Genomic DNA, 27470 nt, shown 5'->3' on the forward strand with positions numbered 1-27470 from the left:
ACGCTCTGCTGAACAGCCATTAAGTGCTACGGTTTGGGCGACTCCACCTGCGCAGCAATCTAATGTTTCACAGCTATCATGCAGCCTTTTTAAGCTGATTCCTTGTTTAGAGTTCAGGAGACTTTTTTCCCCCTTCTCAGGTCTCCTTGAAGCACACAATACAATAATAAACCACAAAATCAACAAACAGGCAGTGGCGCTGCAGCATCAGTGTCACAAAGGAAGCAAGTAAGGCATGCAAATAAATAAATACAATGAAAGGAGGGTATTAACTAATACAGTGGGACTGTTTGTTAAGAAAACACACACACTCATAGGAGAAAATATGAATCAAATAAAGAAAAAGAAAAAAAGTATTCACCTTATATTTAGTATGACATATAAGCAAAGACATTGTCACCGCTACTTCACAATGCATAAAAAAAAACCACCCAGATTCAGCCACGAAAAGAGGCAGGCCTCGCCTCTGATCACATCAAAAAGTACTTGTAAAATATAAAAATGTCTGTTATTTCCTAACCTTGTATTAACCCTTACAGTAGACTGACTCCAGCTCTTGCCACAGCCACTGTAAACACCAGGCGGGCAGGTTCTATCAGCGGTAACAACATGAAAACAGGCCATTAACCTCCCTTTCCTCTCAGCAAATCAATCAGTCGTTACTAATTCTGCCTGATTATATGAGTTTGTATCAGCACTATGGTGGTCTCTCCTGGAAACGGGATCATACGGGCTTGTACAGTTCCCCGGAAATTAAAATAAAAAACACAAACAATTTACTACAAAAAAAGCATTATCTCTGCTCTCATTGGAAGTGAGTCAGAGAAAGCGAGTGAGAGAAAGCAGTCATCCGGTCCTTCCCTCAGAAGAGCAGGCAGAGAAAGTGTGTTGGTGATGGCTGTTTTGATGTAAATGTCAGAGCTTTCACCATGACAAGCTGCAGTATTAAAAGTAATAACACATACATGGAAGGGGTCATAAAGCTTCTCAATTATATGTGTGTGGTTGTGTTTTGCACAAATGTGCATCTGTGCACCGGTGTTGTTGAATACTTGAAATGTGATTTAAGGTTGCAGAACACACCATCTTAACTATATAAAAAGTCTCTATTTGGCTTCAATATTGACCTCTGTGTGTTCCATTATGCACCAACGTGACTCTAAATTATAGCTCAATCTATATACACTGTCACTTTAATAACTATATTCCCGTTATCCTTGAGAGACAGTTCTTATTCATATTTACACTAAGGACAATTCTTTTCTTTGTCGCACTTCCCAGAAGTGCCTTTCCAGGCCTCCGCTAGTCACACTTGAGTTTACGTCATTACCTACTGTGCACCTAGGGATGCAAAAGGCCTAATCTGTTTCAGACAGCTTCCCTTTCACTACTGACAGCAACAATGTCAATAACCTTACGCTGATTGTTTGCTTGGGTCTAAGGGCAACATAAACACGGCACAAAGGACAAAAAAGACACTGACTTTTTGATTCCATCTAAACTAGTTTTTGATGTTGACTGACACCAACATCAACGACACTTATAATAACAAAAGCTATTGTTATCACACACAGCTACAATGTTTACATCAGTATTAATGAGGAAGAAACAGCGCATAACTCTATGTCCTGGTAAAAAGAACAAGGTATATTTATATTCCCAGTAAACTACATTGGACAGGTAGTGCTGCATGATTTGTTGAAGGTAATCCCTAACATGCAGGGAGAGTTGACATATATTGCAGAATTTTATGATGCACTTGAACTAGTAAGTTTCATCTAGGACTTTTTTTCAAACTCACCGTATATAGGCTTATTGCAATCTATCAGCGTTAAGCCAAGTTGAGCTGGTGATATTGGCCCAGCAAGGTATCAATCAGACGCAAATGAAATACTCTGACTAAATAAATCCCATAATTGCAGCAGTTAAAAAGGCATTATCCACAGTGAAGCTATGTCTGCCGGTATTGGCAGGAATGGACCAGTTTTATCTGTCAGTTCCAGATAAAGGAAACTCCAGGTGTTGATGAGTAACATCCCAGCACACCTTATTATCCAGAATCCACGAGAAACTCAACAGAAGTATGTCAAAGGCTGGTGCTCTTCAAGGTTAGGAGTGCACACACAGGCAAATACACACACACACACACATTACGCAAAAGGAAGACAGAGAGAAAAGGGGCTTAAAGAAACAGGCCTTATCCCATGTGGGCTGCCCGGTGTGTGGCTCATTAAAATGTGATTGAAGCTGCAGCTCTGAAGCTGACTCAGCTAAGTTTAATTAAAAGCTGTCAAACAATTCTTGTGTCACTGTGCAACATGCATATTCAAGCATTCATTTTCAGACCAAAACCCATCTCAACCTTTCTCTCTAATCAACTGATGTGTATCATAATCAATCTCTCTTTATCCCTCCTCAACACATGACTGGCCACTTGGCCTCATTACTCTTCCTGTGTCACTCCTCCTCCACTCACATCACTGGGAATGCTGATATCAACACCTACAATGTCCTCATATTACTCCTGTGGCACAGGGATGATATGAGGTATATTGAGTGGTGATGAAACTGAAAAAATGAGAGCTATGCATAAATCTCATTGTTATTAAGTGGGAGGACTTCTAGTTATGAGACTGCATGGCATGCTAAAGCTCATAGCTTCCACTACTGACCAAACTGTGGACCCCGGTTATTTCTCCTTTTTAAAAAAACAAAAAAAACTGCTCTATTACCAAATCTATTCAGACCTGATTCGACACAATTATGACATTTATCACGTTTGGAGATCAGAATGGGTTAATGTAATATGTCATAGTTTCTTGTACATAATCTGTCCCCTCTCTGAGCATATACAGTAGCTTTACCGTTCCTTTAAATGAGAATTAAAGTTCTCAAGTTTTTCATACACCAGCTTGAACTGTAGTACAGTGTGTTGTAATGGACCACATATGGAGAGCCTGAATCTTTTTAGCATTCGTTAATTTTAGTGACACATCTCTCCATGTGGCACAAAATCCTACTGGAGCCTATCTGATAATGATCATTATAAAACAAACATTCCTAGGCAAATATGTTAGTAAATACCCGGTAGCTTTAAGGGTTCTCAAATTGATTCTCACATAATTCTTATTACAACAATCATGAAACAGTCGAAAGCACTGCAGGGATTTTAAGATTCTCCTAACATCATTGTTGTTTGATGACGATATAGTGCTGGTATTAGCATACAAGTATGCTTCAAGGGAGCAACCTCATCCAAGACCAAAGATGATCAGCAGAAACATGTAATAGGTTATTGCAATGCCCACTCTTATCTCTTAACACAACTTTAAGGAAATTAACCTTCTTATGTGTGAAAATATCTGACAAGGCAGACAATCAAGTGATCATATACAGTGGGCAAAAAAGTATTTAGTCAGACACCAGTTGTGCAAGTTCTCCCACTTAAAAAAATAAGAGAGGCCTGTAATTTTCAACACAGGTATGTCTCAACTATGAGAGATAAAATGAAAAAAAGAAAATCCAGAAAATCACATTGTCTGTTTTTTAAAGAATGTATTTGCAAATTATAGTGGAAAATAAGTATTTGTCAATAACAAAAGTTCATCTCAATACTTTGTTATATACCCTTTGTTGGCAAGGATAGAGGTCAAACGTTTTCTGTAAGGGTGCGTCCCAATACTCCCCCTCGCCCTCCTTTTCTTCCCTAACCCTAACTTTTGCGCGTTCCCGTGAAGGTAGTGGTGTCCCAATTCCTCTTTTCACCTAGGGGGAGGGGGCATAACGAGGGCTAGGGGCTGAGAATAGCCCCTTCAAATCGAGGGATTTCAGATGCTGACTTGGCGAGCGAGGGGGTATGAAAAAAAGAGGCTCTGCGTCGATTTGACTCGCCGACCGAAGGCAAACAGGCAGACTGGTTTCAGAGAAATGGAGAGAAATAATCCTGTGACTCGTCAGATTTGTTTTGGATGTTTCTGATATAATAGTCTTCAGAAACCACAAAGTAATCCAGCTGTTATCTGGGTAATTTACACACTTTCAGATAAAGTTGCGGAAGATCACGCCAGAATAAAGGGATTTATGGTTCCGCGTTACACCAACGCAAATCCTACGGCGGAGGTTACGCAACCTACGCCGTAGGCTCTGCGTCGATTTAACGCGGACCCAAGCTCCGGACCCGGCAGACAGAAATCTCTAAATTTCGGAGCAAATTTCTTAACAGGCGTAGCTACAACTGTTAGATTTCATCTATTAAACCAACATATTCCTAAATGATTTATTTCAGCCGGCGTGATTCTCAACAGAGCTGCGTCCCGGGAGAGAGTGTCTCTCCCGGGGCTGACGGAGCAGCCTGAGCCGGCGGACACGTCTCTTCTCGGGCTGTGAGCTGAGGCTGCTCCCCGGGGCCGGCGGCTCTTCTCATCTCCGAAAACATCGGGTCAAATTTCTTAACAGGCGTTATTTGGATAAACTGAGCCCCGGTTGGGGATCTTAAGGTTACCATTATACCTGAAAAAATATTAAAACTTAATAAAGTGCCATATTAACAGCGCTACAGCTGAAATTAAAACAGCTTTTGGCTCTCAGCTTCCTGATCAGGGAAGGGATGAAAACGAGGGGTAGGGGGAGAATTGGGACAGGCACCTGGGCCAAGTGCCCTAGATCTCAAGTGCCCTAAAATCTCCCCCTTCTTTTTTAGGGCTTAGGGAAGAAAAGAAGTGCGAGTGGAGAAAAGAAGGGCGAGTGAAGGAGAATTGGGATTGGGCCTAAGTCTCCACAAGGTTTTCACACACTTGTTTCTGGTATTTTGGCCCGTTCCTCCATGCAGATCTCCTCTAGAGCAGTGATGTTTTGGGGCTGTCGCTGGGCAACAATGATGTTTCCACCCCCATGCTTCACAGTAGGTGTGGTGTTCTTTGGATGCAACTCAGCTTTCTTTCTCCTCCAAACACAACAAGTTGTGTTTCTACCAAAAAGTTATATTTTAGTCTTATCTGACCATATAACATTCTCCTAATCCTCTTCTGCATCATCTAAATGCTCTCTAGCAAACTTCAGATGGGCCTGGACATGTACTGGCTTAAGCAGGAGACACGTCTGTCCCTGCAGGATCTGAGTCCCTGGCAGCGTAGTGTGTTACTGATGGTAACCTGTTACTTTGGTCCCAGCTCTCTGCAAGTCATTCACTAGGTCCATTCACTAGGTTGATCATTTTTACCCGATGGGGTGAGATCTGGAGCCCCAGATGGAGGGAGATTATCAGTGGTCTTGTATGTCTTCCATTTTCTAATAATTGCTCCCACAGTTGATTTCTTCACACCAAGCTGCTCACCTATTGCAGATTCAGTCTTCCCAGCCTGGTGCAGGACTAAACTTTGTTTCTCACATCCTTTGACAGCTCTTTGGTCTTGGCCATAGTGGAGTTTGGAGTGTGACTGTTTGAGGTTGTGGACAGGTGTTTATACTGATGACGAGTTAAAACAGCTGCCATTAATACAGGTAACGAAGAAGTTACAGTTCTGTGAAAGACAGAAATCTTACTTGTTTGTAGGTGACCAAATACTTATTTTACCCAGGAATTTACCAATTCATTCAGTAAAAATCCTACCATGTGATTTCCTGGATTATTTCCCCCTATTATGTCTCTCATAGTTAAAGTGGACCTATGATGAAAATTACAGGCCTCTCTCATCTTTTTACGTGGGAGAACTTGCACAATTGGTGGCTGACTATATACTTTTTTCACCTCTATTCTTGCCTTGGCAGGAGAAAAATGTTTAACATTTTACATAGGAAATGTATATAGAAATGGTGCAGATATAATGTTTCCACTAGGAAAAGGCCATAAAAATATAATAATCTGAGTGGACAGTAGGAAAAATATAGCAGTGCATAATTTAGTTGTATCTAAATGTAGTGTTAAACTCTAAATGGCACTTCATATGCAAAGTGATTAAAATCCTTGTATGACTGCTTGCTATCCATGAGTGTTATACAATGTAATTGATCTTAATAATGACTAAGATTAAAACAGACCATATCGTATTCCAAATACCAAAATATTTGTGTGTTTGATTAGTCAATTGCAATGATAAGGCTGTCAGAAGCCTAAAAAAGCATTCAAAATTATACGTTTTGATATCAGTGAATTAAACAGATGCAACAAAAAGTTCAAACCTCCTGTGGTTGTGTTTTGAAAATGATAATTAATTATGATATGCTATTATTTTATAGATAAAAAAAATACTGTTTTATGCCATCCAGACAGCTGCGTGCATATTAGGGATAAAAACACCATCTGGCCCAAATCTGTTTAGTCATGTCTCTTGGTTTGAAAGTCAGCCTGAACCAGGACGTCCAGCCAGCTGTTCCACTGACAACGCTACAGTATCTGATCGGAGAGTGGCTGTGCAGTGCCAGACAAAATGGAAGCAAAGTTGGCACTGAAGAACAAGAGCCAACTTTACTTCCCACGTCACTATCACAGAGGTTAGCAATAGATCATTAAAGTAAGTATAAAACAGAATCCATCACAGTTTTTATTCACTTGAACTTGAATTTTTGACCCTCAACATGGCAGAAAATAAATCCCTATCACTTTGAAAGCAGGATCATGCCAACACAAAGACTGATGACAGGATGGCGCTGTCCATGGTGCTGATACCTGGCTCACATCCGGACAAAACATGCAGTAGCAGTAACTGTACATGCACTCTGTGTTTAGGGCAGTTTTCTGCAGTCTCCTAATCCATCCATCCATTCTGTTCATTTCTGTGATACCTACACTTTTCTCAAAGAGCAACCATAGAGTTAATGCTGGACTTGTAGTTATGAGTTTCAATAACTGTCTTCGAAAGAGCTCATACTCATATTTATTTAGCTCATAATTCAGGATAAGATGTAATAAGCTTGTTGACACTTCAACTTTTCATTAAAGGCCTTTATCATATCAAAATTATATGCATCAAATTCTGTAATTAACTTTAAGGCTGAAAGATGTATTATCAGCCAATTAGACTCATTAATCTGAAGTTCATGTTTTGTGCTTATTATAAAAGTTAAGTGTAGCCTGGTAACTGACATTTTGACTTATTTTGTCAAAGTTTTCTGATGAGGCATTTTTAAGAGACTGATATAGAAAATGATGCATGTAACAGTTAAAAATCAGCTAAGATTACCACAATCACATTATATGCATCTTTGATTACTAGGCCATGAGGAACACTTACACAAAAAGCTTTTGATTGATAAGCCTCATGCAGAAGCCACAGTCAGAAAGCACATGTTTTTCCAGTAAACAAATAAGAACTATATTAGGTCAATGGTTTAACTGTCCACAAATACATAAAGAACCCATAACCTTTGACGTAACACTCATTCATTTCCTTAGCCTTCCTATATGACTGTAGGTCATAAACAAAATGTTGCTGGGAATCACTTTTTGACGCTTTCCTTCATGAATTGATTAAAACATGCTGCTTTTTGCTACAAACTGATCTATTAAAGAACATAAAAAGACACTAATCGCTATAAGGGAAAAATCTGCCACATCTTCGTGTCACTGTTTCTTCCCCTCCTCTGCTTTCCTCCCCTCTTTGCACTTCTTTCCCTTGAGCATTACATGAGGTCTAGCAACAGAAGCCTCCTGAATTATTAAAGCGGACAAGACATCACTCAAACCCACACACTTGCACACACAAACAGTAACCGTATCCCTGCCCTCCAGGGAGAAAAAATAAGATAATGACCAATTCACTCCGACATGGCTTTGGAGGCCATAAACATCAGCCTAAGAAGAGAGAAGGAGGTACAGTAAAGAGGAATTGCTGACACTGATCAAAAAGAGAACTGGGAAGGGTTGGAAAAGTCAAACAGACAGCCTACGATTTATTTCGCAACTCTGCAAGACATATCAAACGTATTACATAACTGATTAGACTTTCCCCAAAACACAACATGGAGCTGAGAAAAAATGAATGCCAAGGCTGGTTTGTAATTTGAAAGGCACTTGTATGAGTATCTGAACCAGCTTTCATGACCAGTGAAGCAATGACTGCGTTCATCATCTCAGAAACAACCGCTGTGATTACAGGAAACAAGCAGAGACAGACACAATTAATCTTTGTGGGAAGGTTGTTTATAAATCACAATATGAATCCCATTACATGCTAGTGGAGAGAGGAGAAAACGATAATGCTAAGAATGTGGAAGCAGCATGTTACAGGATGCCAAGAATGATTGTTAATGATCAACTCACTATGTGCCATTAACTCCTACAAAGTTTTGTGAGTAGAGCAGTTGTAGCTGTATTAGGTTGTCATACCACAGCCACACAATTGTCTGTCCATTCACTACCTGGGTAGTGACAATAAAAAAGACGCATAAAAATCCAAAAAGACAAAATGATGGTCATAAAATCTATGTTGCCCCCTGAGAATGAATCACACCACATTGATGATTTCCTGACTTAATTTCCTTCACCAGCTTGTTTGCATGTTTGATGGAGGGTGAAATAACTTACTAACTACGACCACAGTGTTTTAGAATCCCTACTAAGAACTTGTGTTACAGTAGATTTTCTAATAAGTACAACACAATTTGATTTAGAAAAAGTATGAAGCTAAAGATGAAATGTAGTTTTCAACACTTCACAATTTTTTTCCCATTAAAATCAACAGAAAAGGAGCACAGCTGAAGTGTCTGGGGGCCTTCAAGAAAATGGAGTCCTTGTTTAGCTTGTTTCAATGTTTCAGCCTGTCTTCGATGCCATGTTCAAAATCCTCCTTACAAAAGGTCAAATCAAGCTGATTTTTGAGTTTTGTAAGTTTTGACTCTTTTGTCCTTGTCTCAAAATTCAGTAAAAAGCATCAGAATTTGAAACTCGGAAATCAGAGGAAAGCCAAATGAAGGTAAAATGTTTTCAGAATTTGTGAAGCCATCATGAAATTAAAAAGAGTTGGTCAACAGGAATGACAAATTTTATCTTTTTATCTTTTCAGAGTAATGTATGGAGAAAAATATTGGATTTCCAAAGAAATTAAAATATCCAGACAGAACTATCAGGCACCAGGATTGCTTAGTTCATGAAATTTTAAATAGATTATGTTTATTTTTATTCAGAACTGTCCCTTTTTCTTTTCTTTTCTTTTCTCTCTCTACCTCAAACTGCTGCACCTTAAATGTTTATACTGTTTATTCTGTATCATAGAAATTCCACATTTGTTTTTATTGTTTATTCTATTTTATCACCAAAGAGCGAAATTACCGGAGTCAAATTCCTTGTTGGACAATGTTCGAACCTGGCCAATAAAGATGATTCTGATTCTGATTCTGATTCTGAAAGCAACAGTAATCTAATGTCCAATATTTTGCATGTCACGACTGAAGTCCTGGCCATCCCTGCCAATCATTCAATCAACCTCAATATTGACATAAATATTGCATCTACTATTATTATACCATGACTATTATTCTTTTCTGACCATGTTGCTTCGTTGTCCCAGTCGTGCTCCTTTGCTCTCAACAACATACAAAAAAATATAAGACCTTATCTGACTCAATACCCAACTCAACTCCTGGTAGAGGCCATGGTTATATCCCCTCTCGATGATTGCAATGCCCTCTTAGCTGGTCTTCCAGGTGGTGATATCAAACAATTACAAAAGGTCCAGAATGTAGCGGCGTGTCTGGTCTTTAATCAACTCAAACGGGCACAAGTCACACCTCTGTGTATTGAGCTTCACTGGCTACCTGTGGCTGCTTGAATAAAACAAAGGTCTCTGACCCTTTGCCTACATGGTGATCTCAGGGTCCGCATCTGCTTATATGAACTCGATCCTAAAGGCTAACAACCCTTCACGACCACGGCCCTCAACACAGGAACACCGGCAGGCCTTGCCTTGATCTTCACATGAGGTGATCTGAGTTGAGACTCTTCTCCCACATCGTTCCTCAATGACAAGTTGCCAGTGGCTGCAAGAGCAGATTCATCCCTCTCTGAGTTCAAGAAGGTGTTGAAAACTGTCCTCTTCCAAGAACACCTTCTGTCACGAACTCCACTTTCCTCTTTATGGCCCAAACTGCACTAGAAAGTCCCCTTAGCAGCACTTGGCTGCACTTATTGCAGTACTGACTTAACTGCACCTACTTTGTGATCTGCTGTGTTACTGTGGCAGTATTCCTCTGCTGTTAGTAGCTTTGAATAAAAGCGTCTGCTAAATGTAATGTAATGTAAGTATATTACATGGGTTGCATACAATTGGAAGTGGAATTTATGGCCCCTGGAGGATCACTTGTAATGTGTTTGTTATTGTTAATGGAACAGCAACATCTCATTTCTAATCAGATGAAGTTTAGATTGGGGTCCAATGTCATTTCCAAATATCTACTTCTGAAATTCCCCAGTATACTCAAAAACTATAAACAAATTTTAACGGCCCACCTTTTAAAGCTCTGATTTTACCATTAAAATATAACACAGGGCACCCTTATTAAATAGGTTAATCTTTACTGCTGGAGAAATCATTTGCATTTAATTTCTGTTGGCTTTTTATTGAAGGTTATATTCCAATGTCATATCCCAAATGGAACGGTTTAAAGGAGGAAAAACAATGAACAAAAGAGCAAAGAGCAGGCAGAAATCTGAGACCCTATACTGCAAACACAACAATGCTGTTTCTGTGCCAATAGTGGCTTACTAATTGGCAGAATAACAAGCAGGCAAATAAGATTTCTATGGCTCATCTCCGCTCATAGATTCAACCTGTAAAACACATTAAAGGGCGACAAATCAAAACTGATATATGGAGAGATGCACAGGCTGCCAAAAGCTGAGAACAAATCTGATCAAACACTTGAAATATAGCAAAGCAGGGGAGACGGCTTAATCAATGGCTCCGACAGAAAAAACACCAAAACACATATAAAATCTATTGTGACATGAATGTTACTTTACTTTTACTCAGTACATGCAGATGTGACGATCAAAGCAATCTAAGTATGGTTAGCCTATGAAAATATGCATAATTTTCTTCATTTGCAAGATATGAGAAGTGTAACTTAGCTCATTAGTGCAACACACAAAACACACACACACACACACACACACGCACGCACACACGCACGCACGCACGCACGTACGCACGCACGCACGCACGCACGCACGCGCACACACACACGCACACACACACACAGATATTCTTTCCCATGAAAACCAGCTACAGAACTGTGAAGAGTGAAAATAGACACATTTTCTTAAATTAAAGTTGGCTTAACATAATGTAGACATTCACCATGAAAACAGATAGCCATGAAAAAGAAACATGGTATAAATATATTGAGGACACTATTTCTGCTAATTGGTCAACAGCTGACCAACAACAGAAGTTGAAACTATAGATTTAATCTGTTTTAATGCTGAAATGATCACATGAATAATACATTAGAAGCATGGCCGAAATTTTGACAAAAACAATTATAATTTCACACTCCCAGATTTAAGGTTATGAGGCTTTTGAATTCAACACTTTTAGTTTAACAGTGGAACAACCAATTATCTGCTTCTTGTTATCTCGCTTCAGATCCTGCTCAAGGCCCAGCCCACAGTATTACAGGACTGCATTATTTTACACATTTAATCACACATTTTGTCTGTGTGTGTGTGTGTGTGTGTGTGTGTGTGTGTGTGTGTGTCATCTATGTATCTCGGTGACACTACCAGGTTCCAGGTGTGTGGGCTAACTTCACTGACAGTACATGAACTTTAGTTTGTTTAAAGCACATTAACACAAAAAGAGAGACACAGATAGCCAATTTAATTTAAAAAGGTTAACCCTGATAAGTGATATTATTCAAATGGGGCAAAAATATTCACTTTTAATCAGTCACTTATCTTTTCTGCCCAACTTCATCACTTTGTAAACGATGGCTATTTCAAGTGTTTAGCTGGTGTTATTACAAAAGCTTTGAGCTTAATTTTGAGAATAATTATGATGTGGTTGTTGCATTAATGAGGGCATCAGGAAGCTGCACCAACTTTAGAGTTACTAAAGGATCAATAGTATTGTGTAACAGAGATATTGAATTCTCAGACATAAAAGCTCAGGGAATCAGCTGTGTGTTTTTAACAGATTTGGAGCAGTTAACATGTTCTCTCATGAGAAGGTGTGGCTTTGCAGCGTTTTTGTGACTGTGATGCTCTGGTACCTGCTCAGGATCTATCACAGCATATACTGTATATGAAACAATACGATTAGAGATTACATATGATGGGCATCCTGTATGTAGGCTGGGCAGACCAGCTAATAGTGCAATAATCAAAAGTAAATTGAGCTCTATATGTTTTTAAAGATTTGATGTCTTAAGGAATGAATGAGAACTTTGATCTATTCTTAGTAAAGCGTGGGAGGCAGTAACGTTGGTGGCAAGAAGGTAAATAAGTTGCAGAGGGGGTGTCTGGTCGAATACGTTTTTTTTTTGTTTCTTTTTTACATTTCTTTCAGTTATGTTGCTGTAAATGTCCTGCAGGCTGGACAGTGATCCCCAGCAGTTTACCGGCCACCGTCACAGCTTTCTGGAACGATTTCCCTGTGCCTCAATGGTATTTCTATGGCATCAAACAATGCAAAATAGTAAAATACTAACAATGAAAGCAGATTTGTGAAACACTGCATAAGAGCTACAACAAGCGGCCCAGTATATCGTACAATATGTGGCATTCCTACATCTGACTTGTGGTCTGACTTATTTGCTATGCTTTGTGCTTTGCCACACATTAACAATATTTCAACTAAAGCCCTGAGTTGGGTCTGAGATGGTTCTGAAATTTCAAGTAGACTGTTCAGTCTAGTGGACAGGAAAGGAGACACCTAAAGTAAATAAAACTAATGGAAACTTGTTATGATTGTATATTATAAATACAATAAAGCCTTCCTAAATAGCATATTAATCCCTCATTCAACCTCAGGCCAATATAAGAACACCCTGGCTGCAAACTGGCTCTATACACTAAATATGCCTCTATAAACAATAGCTAATATTTCTGGATGACTTCCAACAGAACAGTTGGCCTACTTTGTAATAAAGGCTCTGGTATAAGTCACTTACTGCCATTAGGCCCAAAGGTACTGAGATACTGTCGTTTTTGGTCGTGGACATCTTAAGGAAGAGTTATGTGTGCTTCGCATTTCATGTCAAATATCCGGTAATTGAAACACCAACGCTATTGAGAGTAATCCCACTGAGGTTCCAGGAATGCTGGAACAATATCTATTCATCTCATAAAAATGGTGGATTAACCAACATTTACATCAAAACTTTGTAAAAGGTCATGTTCATTTTAAGATTTGTCTGCATAAAAAGCATAGCTATATGAAAAGGAATATGCAGTACTACAGAGGGTTCGTGGTTATCTATAATCCATTGCCAATATTAGTTGAACATGTGCCACACAGGCATTGCAGCTGGAAACAATGATGCATTTTTTACGTCCAAATGCAGAACCTCTGGTGGATTCCACGTCTTAGTAGGCAAGAAATCAGGCAGCATCTCTTCAAAAGACTCAGCAGCTTAGGAGCAGAGCTTCATTCCAACCCTCATAATACAGACAGAAATCCAATCCCCTCTGACAAACCATGGAATTCAGTGGGGCTGCCATGACAAAGCTGAGTAACAAAACACATATACACATGTTGTAGTGATGATGGATTCAACACTTCTCCCCATCTCTCGGCGCTGTGTCTGTCCATCTGTTTTGTCCACAGTACTGATGGGCTTTGCATTAAAGCTCCTCTCCTCCCTCTTTTCTTACCATCTATTTCCCAATTTCCCTTTTTGTTATCAGCAGCCAAAATTACTGGCAATCTTTTAGCTCCCCTGCTTAGTTGTTTCTCTTTGTTGCATCGTTCACACACACGTTCACAATGCAGTCCTCACAGCCTTGCTATCCTGGTTATAAAAGGCATCAACCACACTCTTGCATGTGACCAAATTGTCCTCTCTCGGTTGTGTGTGCATCTACCTGGCTTTTCACACATCTATTGATTACGTCAAGACTCCAATCTGGGTCACCCCTCCCTGTAAAGTTAGTGATTGATCTCTGCAAGAGTTTCAGGGCAAATGGGAGTCTGTGTGTGTGTGTGTGTGTGTGTGTGTGTGTGTGTGTGTGTGTGTGTGTGTGTGTGTGTGTGTGTGTGTGTGTGTGTGTGTGTGTGTGAATCAATATGCATAGATATCTGCAAGTCAGGCACAGGGACATTTTTACACAGATGGGACATAGAAGAAAGCATTCACCACAAGAACTCTACAATTCCCTGTCAACTTACACCCAAATATCATCAGAGCAGAGAGAAGAATACGATGTTGTTGTTTTTTCTTTCTTCCTTGTTTGAAAATTGGTGAAACTGAGTACACGAGAGCAAATCATGAACAAAGAATGGACCTGGGAGCACAGCTTGTTTTGAAGCACTCTGCTTCGTATAGAATTAGGTGAATTTAAACAAGAATGAGGAAAACCAGTGGAAAGAACACAAAATGTATGAAGGAATAATGACAAGCAAAGAATGGAAGGAGACAAATAATTGACCGGCATGCAGCTAAACTAACCCAAACATCCTGCATACATGGTTGGTGGTATTCAATGAGAAGGTTTTTGAGTGTGTGTGTGTGTGTGTGTGTGTGTGTGTGTGTGTGTGTGTGTGTGTGTGTGTGTGTGTGTGTGTGTGTGTGTGTGTGGGAAAGTAGGATGAAGGTGACTCTTCAGGGTGCTTCTCTAAACCAAACCCTGTCCCTCCCTCTCCCCCTTAGCTGTACATTCACTCATCAAAGTACACACTCACATACACACACACACACACACACACACATGGCAGGGAATAGTTACACTAAAGGCAGCAATTTAATTTGGAAATACGGGGTGCTTCCAGGTGGGAAGATGAGGCAGAAGGGAGCTGAACAAGTACATGCACGATCAGCAAAATCCTTTGCTTCATAAATACAAAGGAAGAGAAAAATACATGTCAGAAGCCGACAGACCAACTTTGAAATAAAAATAAAAATTCTCACTTCTGGCGCTTCCATGGCAGAAAAAACCCAAAGTATCTTACAAATTCTTCTACGTGATAAGGGCGAGACAGTCTGGGTGTTTAACTGACAGTCCCAGAGAGACTGTCAGTCGCCCTCAGAAAAGAGCGCACCGCTGATAAAAGATGACAACATTTAATTCTCATTGTGAGAATGAGCCGAGACAGGGTACTCTAATGCGCAACGCTCCCGTTGTTATTTGACTAGTTCTTCTTTCAAGCCACCAGGTTCATCAGCTAATGAAATGAAAGTCTGATCGTTTGCAGCAGGCATCCAGCGTCCTTCAGAAACAGTGGCTTTGATCCTGTCTGGACACTTGACAGCAGGCATGCTGGGTGGAAGACAGGATTTCATAGAAAACGGTGAAACTTAGAGAGGGGGGCAAGGACAAACAAAGCCTCTTAGAGGAGAAACAAACAACAGGCTCAGAAGAGTTAAAAATAAAGTTTTCCACACTTTGAGGATAACAGCGTGGATGCCAGAATGCAGATGAGTTGCGTGTCAGAAGGAAAGAGAGGAAGAGAGGAGATGGAGTTCAAGCTGGAGGCAGGATTCTTCTTGATAATATCTAGACTGAAATTAGTTATTGAACATGGGAAAATGGATGTTAATAACAAACCGAAACACTCAGTTCGAATTCCACAATTACAGTCTGTGATAATAACAGATAATTTGCAGTTATCAGCGCCAGACCATGAAGCTAAAACTGCATCAGTTTTAACTATTGCATGCCCTATTGGCCTTCCAGTGAACTAATGTTATGTTGTATACTACAGAAATGGTGGACTCTAGGGATCAAAGCTCATACTTTTGTTTTTGTTCAGGTTTAAGGGGCCAGTCTAGATTCATTCAAATAAATCATGCTCAAAATGTATACAGCCTTACTTATTAATGAGGCTTTATGTATTTACTTGTGTACAATACAGATACTTCAGTACAATACTGCTAAATGCTAGACAAAGTGGTCAGACCATAAATATTTTACCTCTGCATAAAGAATATAATTATAAAACTGGGTTATACACCCTGTTGCTATTAAAACTGTGAAGACCTAAATTGTATTGCTGAAGCTACTATTATCTCCTCATAAAGCAAATTGCCAAAATAACTATATATTTACTATATCACTTCTGCACCTAACATTTATGTGGAAAATTGAATAAGGTGAAGTAACTATATTTAGAGTGAGTGAAAGACTATAATCAGCCTCTTAATGCATTCTTATAAATCAACCTGAAATTCTCTCAACATCCAAAGTTAAAGTTTACATTTCTGTGTTAAAAAAGCGGGCAGCATGTTTACAACGGTTACCAGATTTTGGATGCCGGTGCTTTCAACAAATATAACTCAGTTACTCTTTCATGCTCTGTGGCTGTGGCTCTGTTACTAGATTTAGATTAGCTGGAATGATTTTCTTTTGCTTTTTTTGCTGCTAGATCTTTCACACATCCAGCTGGGCTCTGCATATTCACTTCTTCTGACATGACCAGAATACTTTGATGCAACCAACAGCATACTGGAGCTGCAGGCTTCCAACAAACGTGACCCTGTCTGAAACAGAAACGATGCTGAAGTCAGTGCTGCATACAAATGTGTGCCTGTGTGTGTGTGTGTGTGTGTGTGTGTGTGTGTGTGTGTGTGTGTGTGTGTGTGTGTGTGTGTGTGTGTGTGTGTGTGTGTGTGTGTGTGTGTGTGTGTGTGTGTTCTCAGCAACTAAAATGTATTTGCACAGAACCTATGACAATTGAAATGGTAAGTGCAGCCTAAGGAAAAGTGAAATAATGTTGGCAAACACAGCAACAACAACAACTAATGATTTTGGAGCTTTTACTTTGCCATTTAGTGTACATTTATTCTAACAATCTGGATAAAATCTTTAAAGCTGAGTTTCAAACAGACAAAACGTCATCGTGACAAGAAAGTGATTAAACCATTTCCACTAAACATCTCTATTAAGTAAAAGTGAACCAGATTAAAAATGCCTTTGCATTACATAAATCACAGCACAGTAATTAGTAAAGTGACTAGACTAAAGGATTAATCAAATCCTACATTTTTCCTCACCTGGCCCTGAACTTTGACTCTATTGCAGCAGCTCTTCTGCTAGAAAATGGACACTCATGTTTTATGCAGGAGAGAGCAAGTGGTTAATCAACAGGGATGCAGAGTGGAACATGGCAGGGAGAGAAGAGCAGCACAGGGGAGGAGTCACGGGAAGGGGCAGATGGTGAGAGAAGGGGAGACAGAGAGCGCTATGGTTGAGGAAGCACAGGGTCATTCGCAGCTCTGCAGACAGATGAAGAGCATGAGATGAAGAGAAGAAAGTAGAAGAAAAATGTAGAGTTCATGACTCACTGAGAATTAAGAGAAGTGAGTGACAAGGAGACACGACGTCCTGTTATAAACAGCATCTGTGCTTCACTATCAAGGATAATAAATGACAAAATTTACTGGAAAACATTCTTTATTATTTAATACCTCAAATGTTTATAATATACAGGACTGTCTCAGAAAATTAGAATATTGTGATAAAGTCCTTTATTTTCTGTAATGCAAAAATGTCATACATTCTAGATTCATCAATGAAATATCAACTGAAATATTGCAAGCCTTTTATTATTTTAATATTGTTGATCATGGCTTACAGCTTAAGAAAACTCAAATATCCTATCTCAAAAAATTAGAATATTCTGGGAATCTTAATCTTAAACTGTAAGCCATAATCAGCAATATTAAAATAATAAAAGGCTTGCAATATTTCAGTTGATTTGTAATGAATCCAGAATGTATGACATTTTTGCTTTTTTAATTGCATTACAGAAAATAAAGACCTTTATCACAATATTCTAATTTTATGAGACAGTCCTGTATAGAATATATAAGTCACTCTTCTAAGTAGACCTCTCTTGCCAGCTGTTTCACTGTGATTCGCCGGGCTTCCAACTTTCCAGATTCTGGACAATTTGATTAATGATCACAGTATTTTTAAATTACTTTACATTTTTTAATGTTCAATGGTTCAGGTCAACGACAGCTAATACAGCTAATACAGCACCATCCATCTATCTTTCAACCCGTTTATTCATGTCCCACTGCTTATCTGGGCTCATGCTGCTTGGGTGACAGCTTTGAGATCCCCACACAGCCACCAGGGGTACACCAAACCGTTCCCAAGACAATCAAGAGATATAGTCTCTGCAGGGAGTCCTTGATATGCCCCAGAGACCTCCTTCCTGTGTGACAGGTCCCTAACACCTGGAACTTGGCATTGTGCAGGCTTCCTAAACAGATCCCCAAAATCACTTCAACCAATTCCTTTTGGTCAGGAGGAGGAGGGATCTACTCTGAGGTCCTCCTGCTTCACTGAGCCTTTTTGCCCTATCCCTAAGGAGTAGCCCTGCCACCTTTTGGAAAAAAGCTAATTTCAGCAGCTTGTATTAGCGATCTCATTCTTTGGGTCACTACACACAGTTTACGACCACAGGTGAAAGCTGGAACATGGATTGATTGGAGAAGTGAGAGCTTTGTCTTTCAGTGGCTTTTCACAACAATGGGCCAGTGTCCGCATCACTGCAGACACTGCGACAATCTACCTGTCAATCTTCTACTGTGTTCAACCGCCACTTGCAAAAAGCACTCCGAATACTTAAACTGCTCCACGTGAGGTACCAAAAATACAATATTATTGCAGCACCTATAAGGTAAAATGATCTAACCCCAAGCTTGAACTGTTCACATCTAACATGACCAGCTTTGACTCATGATTTTTTTTTTTGTTATCAGCATTTTTGTTTGTTAATTAGATATATATGGTTTTTAGTGTTGGAATCTGGAATTTCTTTCTTTTTTATGTTTGAAATTTGTAAATGACAATTTAACCTCCACCGGGACAGAAGTACACAGCACTCTCACGCCCTGACAACCATGAAAATCACCCGCTGTAATGCTCCAATTCACCCGACAAGGCACCACAGATCTCGGCTATGTGAAAACATTTTAAATTGAGCAACGACAAGGCAATCTGGTGGTCTGCCAAATGTGCAGCTACAACCCAGCCAACCATCAGTTATGAAGTTTGAAACAATCAACTAATTAGAAAATAGATATAAAGATGAGCGGCTTGCTGCTAGAACGGTATGTTAATGTTGCTGCAATCACTGTAAACATTGCATATGACACTTGCTTGTTGCCGGTTTACAGTGACAAACGTGCAGGATAATAACTGCTACTAACAAGCATTGTCTTATGCAGTCCAAGTCTGACAAGACAGGAAGTACTGTACGTGTTGTTCTGAGAAGTTTTGTTACTTGATTTTGCAATTAGTTTTAGTGAAATAGTTGGCTATTGTTATATATTTTATTGCATATGACACCAGATAATATTTCATGCAAGTGAAATAATAAATGTATACTACAGGGATAAACAGTGGTACAGATTTCTCTCTCTCTCTCTCTCTCTCTCTCTCTCTCTCTCTCTCTCTCTCTCTCTCTCTCTCTCTCTCTCTCTCTCTCTCTCTCTCTCTCTCTCTCTCTCTCTCTCTCTCTCTCTCTCTCTCTCTCTCTCTCTCTCTCTCTCTCTCTCTATATATATATATATATATATATATATATATTTATAAATAATGTATGATGATATGATGATGTTAATTCATTATTTAAAATATCATTTGATTTACCAATATCATTTCATTTTTTATGATAAATATATATTTATTCTGTTTCAACCATCCACCCACTTATATGAGGAGATGAGATCAACTGACAACATATAGCTACAATATATTCAACATCTAGCCACATTTAGGTCAGACGTCAAGGGTGTCTGAGTACATTTAAGCACTACTGAATATCATGGTTTCCCTTGAAATGCAGTCTGAAATTTATGGTTCATGTATATTAATGTATTCATTTTACTTTTGCATGGAGAAATAGTTTGACATTGCTGCTGATGTGCACATGCATACTATTGCGTACTTATCGTAACCCTGACACTACAAATCCCTTTACTGTCCCCAGGTTTATAGTGAATTATTCTGAAATGTACAGAAACATGTTTTCCTTTAGGTGACTTTGTCAGTGATATTAAAAGGTTTGCTGCAAGAGAGAAAAGAAATGATTCTGAAAAAAATTGAGACAGACAGACGACACAGCAGGACAAGTAACAACCAGTGTTACAGGAGACTAACTGCAACAACGAGGTTTCCTTAAACTATAGGTCACACACACACACAATCACAACAGCTGCCACTGCATTTGTACGGTAGTGTTGCTTGAAATATTAAACATAAATGTCACAGCCTTTTCCCCAGTTGCGCCTCCTCCTCCCTCCATCCTTCCCTTATCTTCTCTCCTGTCCTCCATCCTCCACTGGCAGTTTGCCATTAACAAGTTTCACCTGCACTGAAGACCACAGAGTGGTATAATGAGTTAGCTGCAGACAAACACACACCTCAGGTAGCAGAGTTCTGACTGGGAGTATGTCACGGCCAGCTCTCACATCACAGCTCCTGCATCGTGTAGGGAAGGCCAGCTATAATAAGGCCGAAGTTACTCATAAGTCTGGTGAAATCTCTGGAGAACGTGCTAGCAGGCAGTGAAGGACGAAGGACATCATGATGTTATGAGCGTGGCATCACTTCTGCCACTGTCAGCATGACAATGACTGGAAAGTGTTCCAGTGCAGACAGTTTTCAGTTGAGGCCAGAATGGACATTTTGAGCAATATTTTCTTGTTACAAATGACTCAACTACAATACAACATTTTGCTGATTATTCAAACATTATTACGTATAATATCCATGATGGCTAAAATGTGTTCTTAGTTTGTCAATTATGTAAGATAGCTGGAGGTATCTTACATAATGTCCCTCACCAGCTTGCTGGTACGCAATTAGGTTTTTTGCTCAATATTACCCATGTCAGGCAACACATGCTGCCAAGATTTAAACTTAGAACTTAATGTTTTCAAAGTCAAAGTATTCAATCCAATAGAAGACCAATACATTTGTAAAAAAAAAAAAAGTTGTTTAAAGCGCTGTTTAAAGTGTAAATTAAACCTTAATTATTCCTGGCTGTCCTTGTACAATTATTTTATTTTCTTTGGGGGGGGTTAAATTGTAAATAATGTAATATAATATAAAAATATTATAATTTGTAAATCATATCAAAGTTGGGACAGGGCAATAAACACTAAAAAGGTTTTTGAATTTTCAAAAAAAATAAAAAAGATCTGTAATCAAAAGAAACACGATAAAGGGTAATACATCTCACAACTGACTGGATTAACTGGGAACATGTCTAGGTTTAAAAAATCCAGAGGCAGGGTCTTTCAGACATATGAATGAGGAGGTCTTTACAACTCTGAAAGACTTTGTAGCAATTAGTTAAACATTCTCAGAAAAAAGGGTGCTTCTCGTTGGAATCACAAAGGAATCCTCTACTGTATTTATACAAATGAAAGATTAAAAGAAACATAGAAAATCCTGTGTCAGGATGAAGCAGAGTATGTTGAATGGACATGGTATCTGTGCCCTCAGGCAGTACAGCATGCCAAACTGTCACAGTGGAAATCACAGCAAGACTAGTAAGGAACACCTCTGAAAATCACCGTCAGTGAACACAGTTCATTACTAAATCCCAAAATACAAGTTAATCCTCTGGAATACAAATAAAATAACCTGCAGTATGTAAACAAATCCAGAAACACAGCTGTATTTTCTGAGGAAGAGCTAATTTACGATGGTCCGAGGCAAAATAGGGAACCACCCTGTGGTTTGATAAATCAAAATTTCAAAATCTTCTCTAAACATGGTTTCTGCATCCCCACCATCTGGCTTGTTACAATTCAAAACATTGCATCTGTGATGATTTTGGAGTTACATCAGTACACTTGGCACGAGACACTTCCATATCTGTTAAAGTACCATCAGATGCTTAGATATATATGAACAGGCTTTGGAGTAACACATGCTATCACTGGGGCGTTCTTCATCATGGAAGAAGTTGCTTATTTCAGCAAGACAAACCATGTTTGATATCTATTGTGACAGCAAGAACCTCTAATAAAAGTTTAGGTCTAAACTTGAAAGTGAAAATCTGGAGTCGCCATGAACATTATGAGACGGAAAGAGCAGTAGTGCATCAAAATTATACCAAGCAATAATGGGAAAACATTTCACCTTCAAAACTTTGAGGATTGGTGTCCGAGTTTCAAGAGTGCTGTTAAAATAAAAGATGATGCAATACAATAGTAAACATGCACCTGAACTGTTCTGAAGCATGTTGGCAGCATCAAATTTAACAAGTAGCCTACTATTATTGGAAAAAAAAGGTTCAGTTTCCCCTACGTTTTGTTGAATTTTGAAAATATCAACAAATATCCAAGCCCTTCTTACTGTATATGAAACTACATATTTTGCCAGATATCCCTAAAGTCAATCTTTTAAAATATCTGTAAATACAAATCTGAGCTAAACACAGGTATCTACACATAATTTGTTTATACATTTTTGTGTAGACCACAGATTGACCAACTTTACCATACATTAGTTGTCAGAACATAATGTAAAAAGTGCTTTTAATATCTTCAAATACCAATTAGTGAACATTATATTAACCCCCCCCCCCCCCCGTAAATTGTAAATTGTATTTGATCAAATATTAGTGTTTTGTTTTACATCGTATTATAACATGTCATGATTTCAACTGTGGTAAGGAACATCAGAGACATCAGTGGGGAAATCACTCGGTCATCAGGCCATATTGTAGGATAATTGTTTCACATGTCCAACAGTCTAATGTTGTTTGTCTAAGATTCTGACAGACTTTTAAACAGCGATTTAACCTGCTGACTTTATACAAGGTGGATTATGCCTGCTGGCAAATACTCAAGTGCTCACTGGATACAGCAGGGGCACCCTCTCAATCACACACACACACACACACACACACACACACACACACACACACACACACACACACACACACACACACACACACACACACACACACACACACACACACACACACACACACACACACACACACACACACACACACACACATTAATTTCCAATAAAGCTAGTCATGATTCCCTGCTTTGCTTAGGTGTTGTGTCTCCCAGCGCAACTCACATCTCTGAATCTGTTCCAGGATCTGTCCTTGTGCCGAGCGACGGTTCCCAGCCAGTTCTCGTCATTGTTACCGGAGACCGGTGTTTCTCTGCTCAGCAAGAGAGCCACGACAGGTAGCAGAAAGAAAAGCATGTTCTGAAATAAAGAAAGAAGATAGTTGTAGAGGGAGAGGAGCGTTAAAAAAAAAAAAAAAAAAAAAAAAAACAACAGAGAAACCCGTATAAAGCCACTCAGACAGAGAAATAGAAACGGACCAGCGGAGGATGCTGCCAAGTGCGTGAAAAGAAAAGTGAGATCCAGCACTTTGAAAAAACATATAACTCTTGAAAGGCAAGAACGCCAAGATTGAACATTTAACAGCAAAGGAGACCGGTGTTTATGACTGGCTGCTGAGTGATCATTTCATAAAACTGCTGAACCTTCTTCTAATCGGATTATAAACACTGGAGAGTTGTCACCGCGACAGATGGGAAACAGTGAAACCATTCGCTCAAGAGCTTTCCCCCTCCGCTCATTTATGAGTGCAATTAACGGCGACAGCTCAAGTGCAAGCCCCCATCAAGCTTTGTCTTGGTTTTCATCTGCTTTCTTTCTTTCTCCTGCATCACCAAAGTCGGCAACAATCGACTTTAATTTCCATTTGAAATGTTGGCAGCAAAAGAAACCCTGGTAACGATCCACAACGGTAGGTTATCTACCTTGGATAGTTCGTTGGTGTCCAGCTGCAATTCACTGGAAGAGAAAATAAGTCCACTCCGTCAGCGCCCGACTGCTCTCTCAATTGATAGGTAAAAGGGGGACAGCGGAAAGGAGCGAGAGAAGTGGCAGCTTTCTCCTCCCCCTCGGTCAGCAGACACCGCCCATCTCTCCCTCTCTCTCCCTCTCCCTCTCCCTCTCTCGCAAACCGTGTCAAGCCTGAATTATGGTCCGCGTTAAATCGACGCAGAGCCTACGCCGTAGGGTACGCGGCTATGCGCCCCGTACGGTGCGCGTCGCCGCGTACCCTACGCCGTAGGTCTGCGTTGGTGTAACGCGGAACCATAAATCAGCCTTCATTGATTTCCAGCTAGGTCTTTTTTTCCCTTCCTGTTCACACCAGAGCGCTGGTAGGATCTGGGAGCCATGTCAATGCTCTCTGCTCTACTTCTATTTAAACACAATTTTTTTACTGACTTGTTGGATGTAAATGGCAATTTATTGCAATTTAATACATTTGTAGAAAAGTTTAGTTTAAATTGCTCTTATAGAGAATTCAATAAAATCTGTAGAGCTATTCCACTTCCCTTGAATTACATGATAAAAAATATTCTTACATACTCAAATGTGATTGTCAAACTGCCTGATTTAAAAGTCGGTGAATTGAAATTGGGTGAAAGAAAATGTAATAACAAAGTACTTGGAAATGTGTTTAAAGAAAAGCTATTCAATGATATCAAAAAATCAACAAAAATAAAGATAACAGAAATTGAAGTAACGTTAACAAAGACATACAGCAGCTACCTTAAATGGCCAATTTCACCCAAAGCAAAAGAAATTCAGTTTAAAATAATAAACAATATTTATCCTGCCGCTGAAACCCTAAGGAGAAGGTTCAATTTTGACATAGATCCTTGTATATTTTGTAAAACAGAACACGAAACAATTGAACACTTATTTTTTTCTTGTTCAATCACAAAACTTTTTTGGCAAGATGTTTATCGGTGGTTAAAGATTGGGATCAACGACTGTATGTTCAGCAAGTTTCAGGTCATAATTTATATGGATGGTCTGCCAAAGAAGGTATCCAAGATGGTGAACATAATTTTAATTTTGGGTAAATATCATATACATAAAAATAAATGGAAAAACAGCAAACCCTCCATAGTATGTTTTAAAAAAGAAATACAAATTTATATAACATCTATTAAGGTACTTTCAGAAGAAAATCAGTATATAAATGATTTATGTGAAACCATGTTAGAGTCTCTTGCTCTTTAAGATACAATCTTGCTACGCTTATATATTTTTGTTGAGATATCAACCCCTGTGATTATTTTATTTAGTGATTATTCAAATTTATTTTATTTATTTTCTTTTATTTTAATTTAGAAGTTTATCTTGGAAAAAATGTATAGTTACATATTCGCTTGTGTGTTGTGAATTTATGTTTCAGTTGCAAACTAATGTTTCCTCAAAGGAATTTTGTGTTTTTGAAAATGTTGAATAAAGTTTGTTAAAAAAAAAAACAAAAAAAACAAAATTTTTAGTTTAGTCACGTGCATCGGTTGTGAAATTGCAACTCTTCTCCACCATTGTAAACACAGTGAAGTCACACCCAGGACTTGTTGAAATGGTGATCACATGTAGCGGAGCAGATAAGTCACATAATCGTGCATTTGGTGATACAAGCATGAAAATTGGCATGTGCAGTCTCCATGGGTCACTTGACAAGAAAATTGGTCGGGCCACTTGAAATTTCAAGTTGGCGGCCATTTTCCAAGATGGCCGCCACCTTGGTCGAGCAATTAAGTGATGTAATTGTTTGGTTGGTGATATAGGCATGAGAATTGGCATGAGCAGTCTCCATGGGTCACTTGACAAGAAAATTGTCCGGGCCACCTGAAATTTCAAGTTGGCGGCCATTTTCCAAGATGGCCGCCACCTTGGTCGATCAATTAAGTGATGTAATTGTTTGGTTGGTGATATAGGCATGAAAATTGGCATGAGCAGTCTCCATGGGTCACTTGACAAGAAAATTGTCCGGGCCACCTGAAATTTCAAGTTGGCGGCCATTTTTCAAGATGGCCGCCACCTTGGTCGATCAATTAAGTGATGTAATTGTTACATGTAGGTTTAATCTGCTATATATATATATATATAGCCTACTATTTATTTCCTGAAGGTAGAACTTGTTTCAGCACCATGGACAGGAGCAGATAAGATGATACAGTGGATGGATGGATGGATGGATGGATGGATGGATAGATGGATAGATGGATAGATAGATAGATAGATAGATAGATAGATAGATAGATAGATAGATAGATAGATAGATAGATAGATAGATAGATAGATAGATAGATAGATAGATAGATATTAAAAGAAAGACTTGTTCTGCCGCATTTTGTAATAAACGTCCAATAACTTTTTCATTTCATTTTGTAATAAAACCGCATTTTGAGAAGATTACTATAAAATGCAATTGCAACTGGGCAGCACGGTGGCTTAGTGGTTAGCACTGTTGCCTCACAGCAAGAAGGTCCCCGGTTTGAGTCCCAGGCCCCAGCAGGGGTCTTTCTGTGTGGAGTTTGCATGTTCTCCCCGTGCTTGCGTGGGTTTCCTCCGGTTACTCCGGTTTCCTCCCACAGTCCAAAAACATGCATGCTAGGTTAATAATGATTCTAAATTGCCCGTAGGTGTGAGCGTGAGTATGTCTGGTTTGTGTGTATATAAGTGGCCCTGTGATGGACTGGTGACCTGTCCAGGGTGTAACCCCTGCCTCTCACCTGAAATGAGCTGGGATAGACTCCAGCAGTCCCCCGTCTACATTTCTAGGAAATAACATTAAGCATTATGCAATAATACCTATTATTGTTGTTTGTTTAACAATTAATTTATACAAGAGTGACTTTTGTTGTTTTTTATGCAATTTCCGTTAGAGCTATGTAGCCCAATAAATCGATGTATAATACTCCAAATATAACTTTAGTTGCCTATTTGAAGTTTGGAATTATATAGGCCAATAACAAACAAATAAACTGTGCTTTAGAATTGTTATTACATAATGCACCATGTTATTACATTTTCTAGAGAATAAAAAAGTTGCAAGTGCATTTTGTAATAATCTTCTCAAAATGTAATAACTTATTACATAATGCGGCAACATTTATTACAAAATGCGTTGGGGTAGTTTATCACAAAATGCGGCAGTTTATTACAAAATGCACCGTTATTACAAAATGCGGCTCAACAAGACTAGTTTTGTATTGCAATCCTGTTACACTCGGTTACATGCCACAAAACTCACTTCTGAGGTAAGACCTGCTTTATTGTCACCAAGCTGCCTTATTTTTGAAAACTTTATATTTTCTGTGTTTCATTCAGAGCACATTTCTGAAAATCTAAATTATCTTGACAGTTAGCACAGTTTTATTTAGTCTGTGTTCTTAAGTCATTGGTGGGAAAGACTGAATCCTCTCAGAAATAAACTAAACTTTAATTTTGATTCATCATTTTAGTGCAAAGTCAGTGCTCTTTGGAAGCAAATTATGTTAGAAGGAGA

The 27470-nt window shown here is 39.0% G+C and overlaps 1 protein-coding gene across 1 annotated transcript in view; it reads right to left on the reverse strand.

The window, feature by feature from the left end:
* The window catches only part of spock1 (SPARC (osteonectin), cwcv and kazal like domains proteoglycan 1), a 115344-nt gene extending 91282 nt beyond the window's left edge, over positions 1–24062 (reverse strand). The window contains exons 1-2 of the mRNA XM_061725234.1: positions 23908–24062; positions 23210–23344 (exon numbers count right to left, since the gene is read on the reverse strand). Coding sequence (XP_061581218.1) covers positions 23210–23341 — 132 coding nt within the window. The 5' untranslated portion in view covers positions 23342–23344; positions 23908–24062. The remainder of the gene's footprint in view (positions 1–23209; positions 23345–23907) is intronic.
* Between the last annotated feature and the right edge of the window lie 3408 nt (positions 24063–27470).

The sequence above is a fragment of the Cololabis saira genome, chromosome 7 (assembly GCF_033807715.1).
Source record: "Cololabis saira isolate AMF1-May2022 chromosome 7, fColSai1.1, whole genome shotgun sequence".
Classification (NCBI taxonomy): Eukaryota; Metazoa; Chordata; class Actinopteri; order Beloniformes; family Belonidae; genus Cololabis; species Cololabis saira.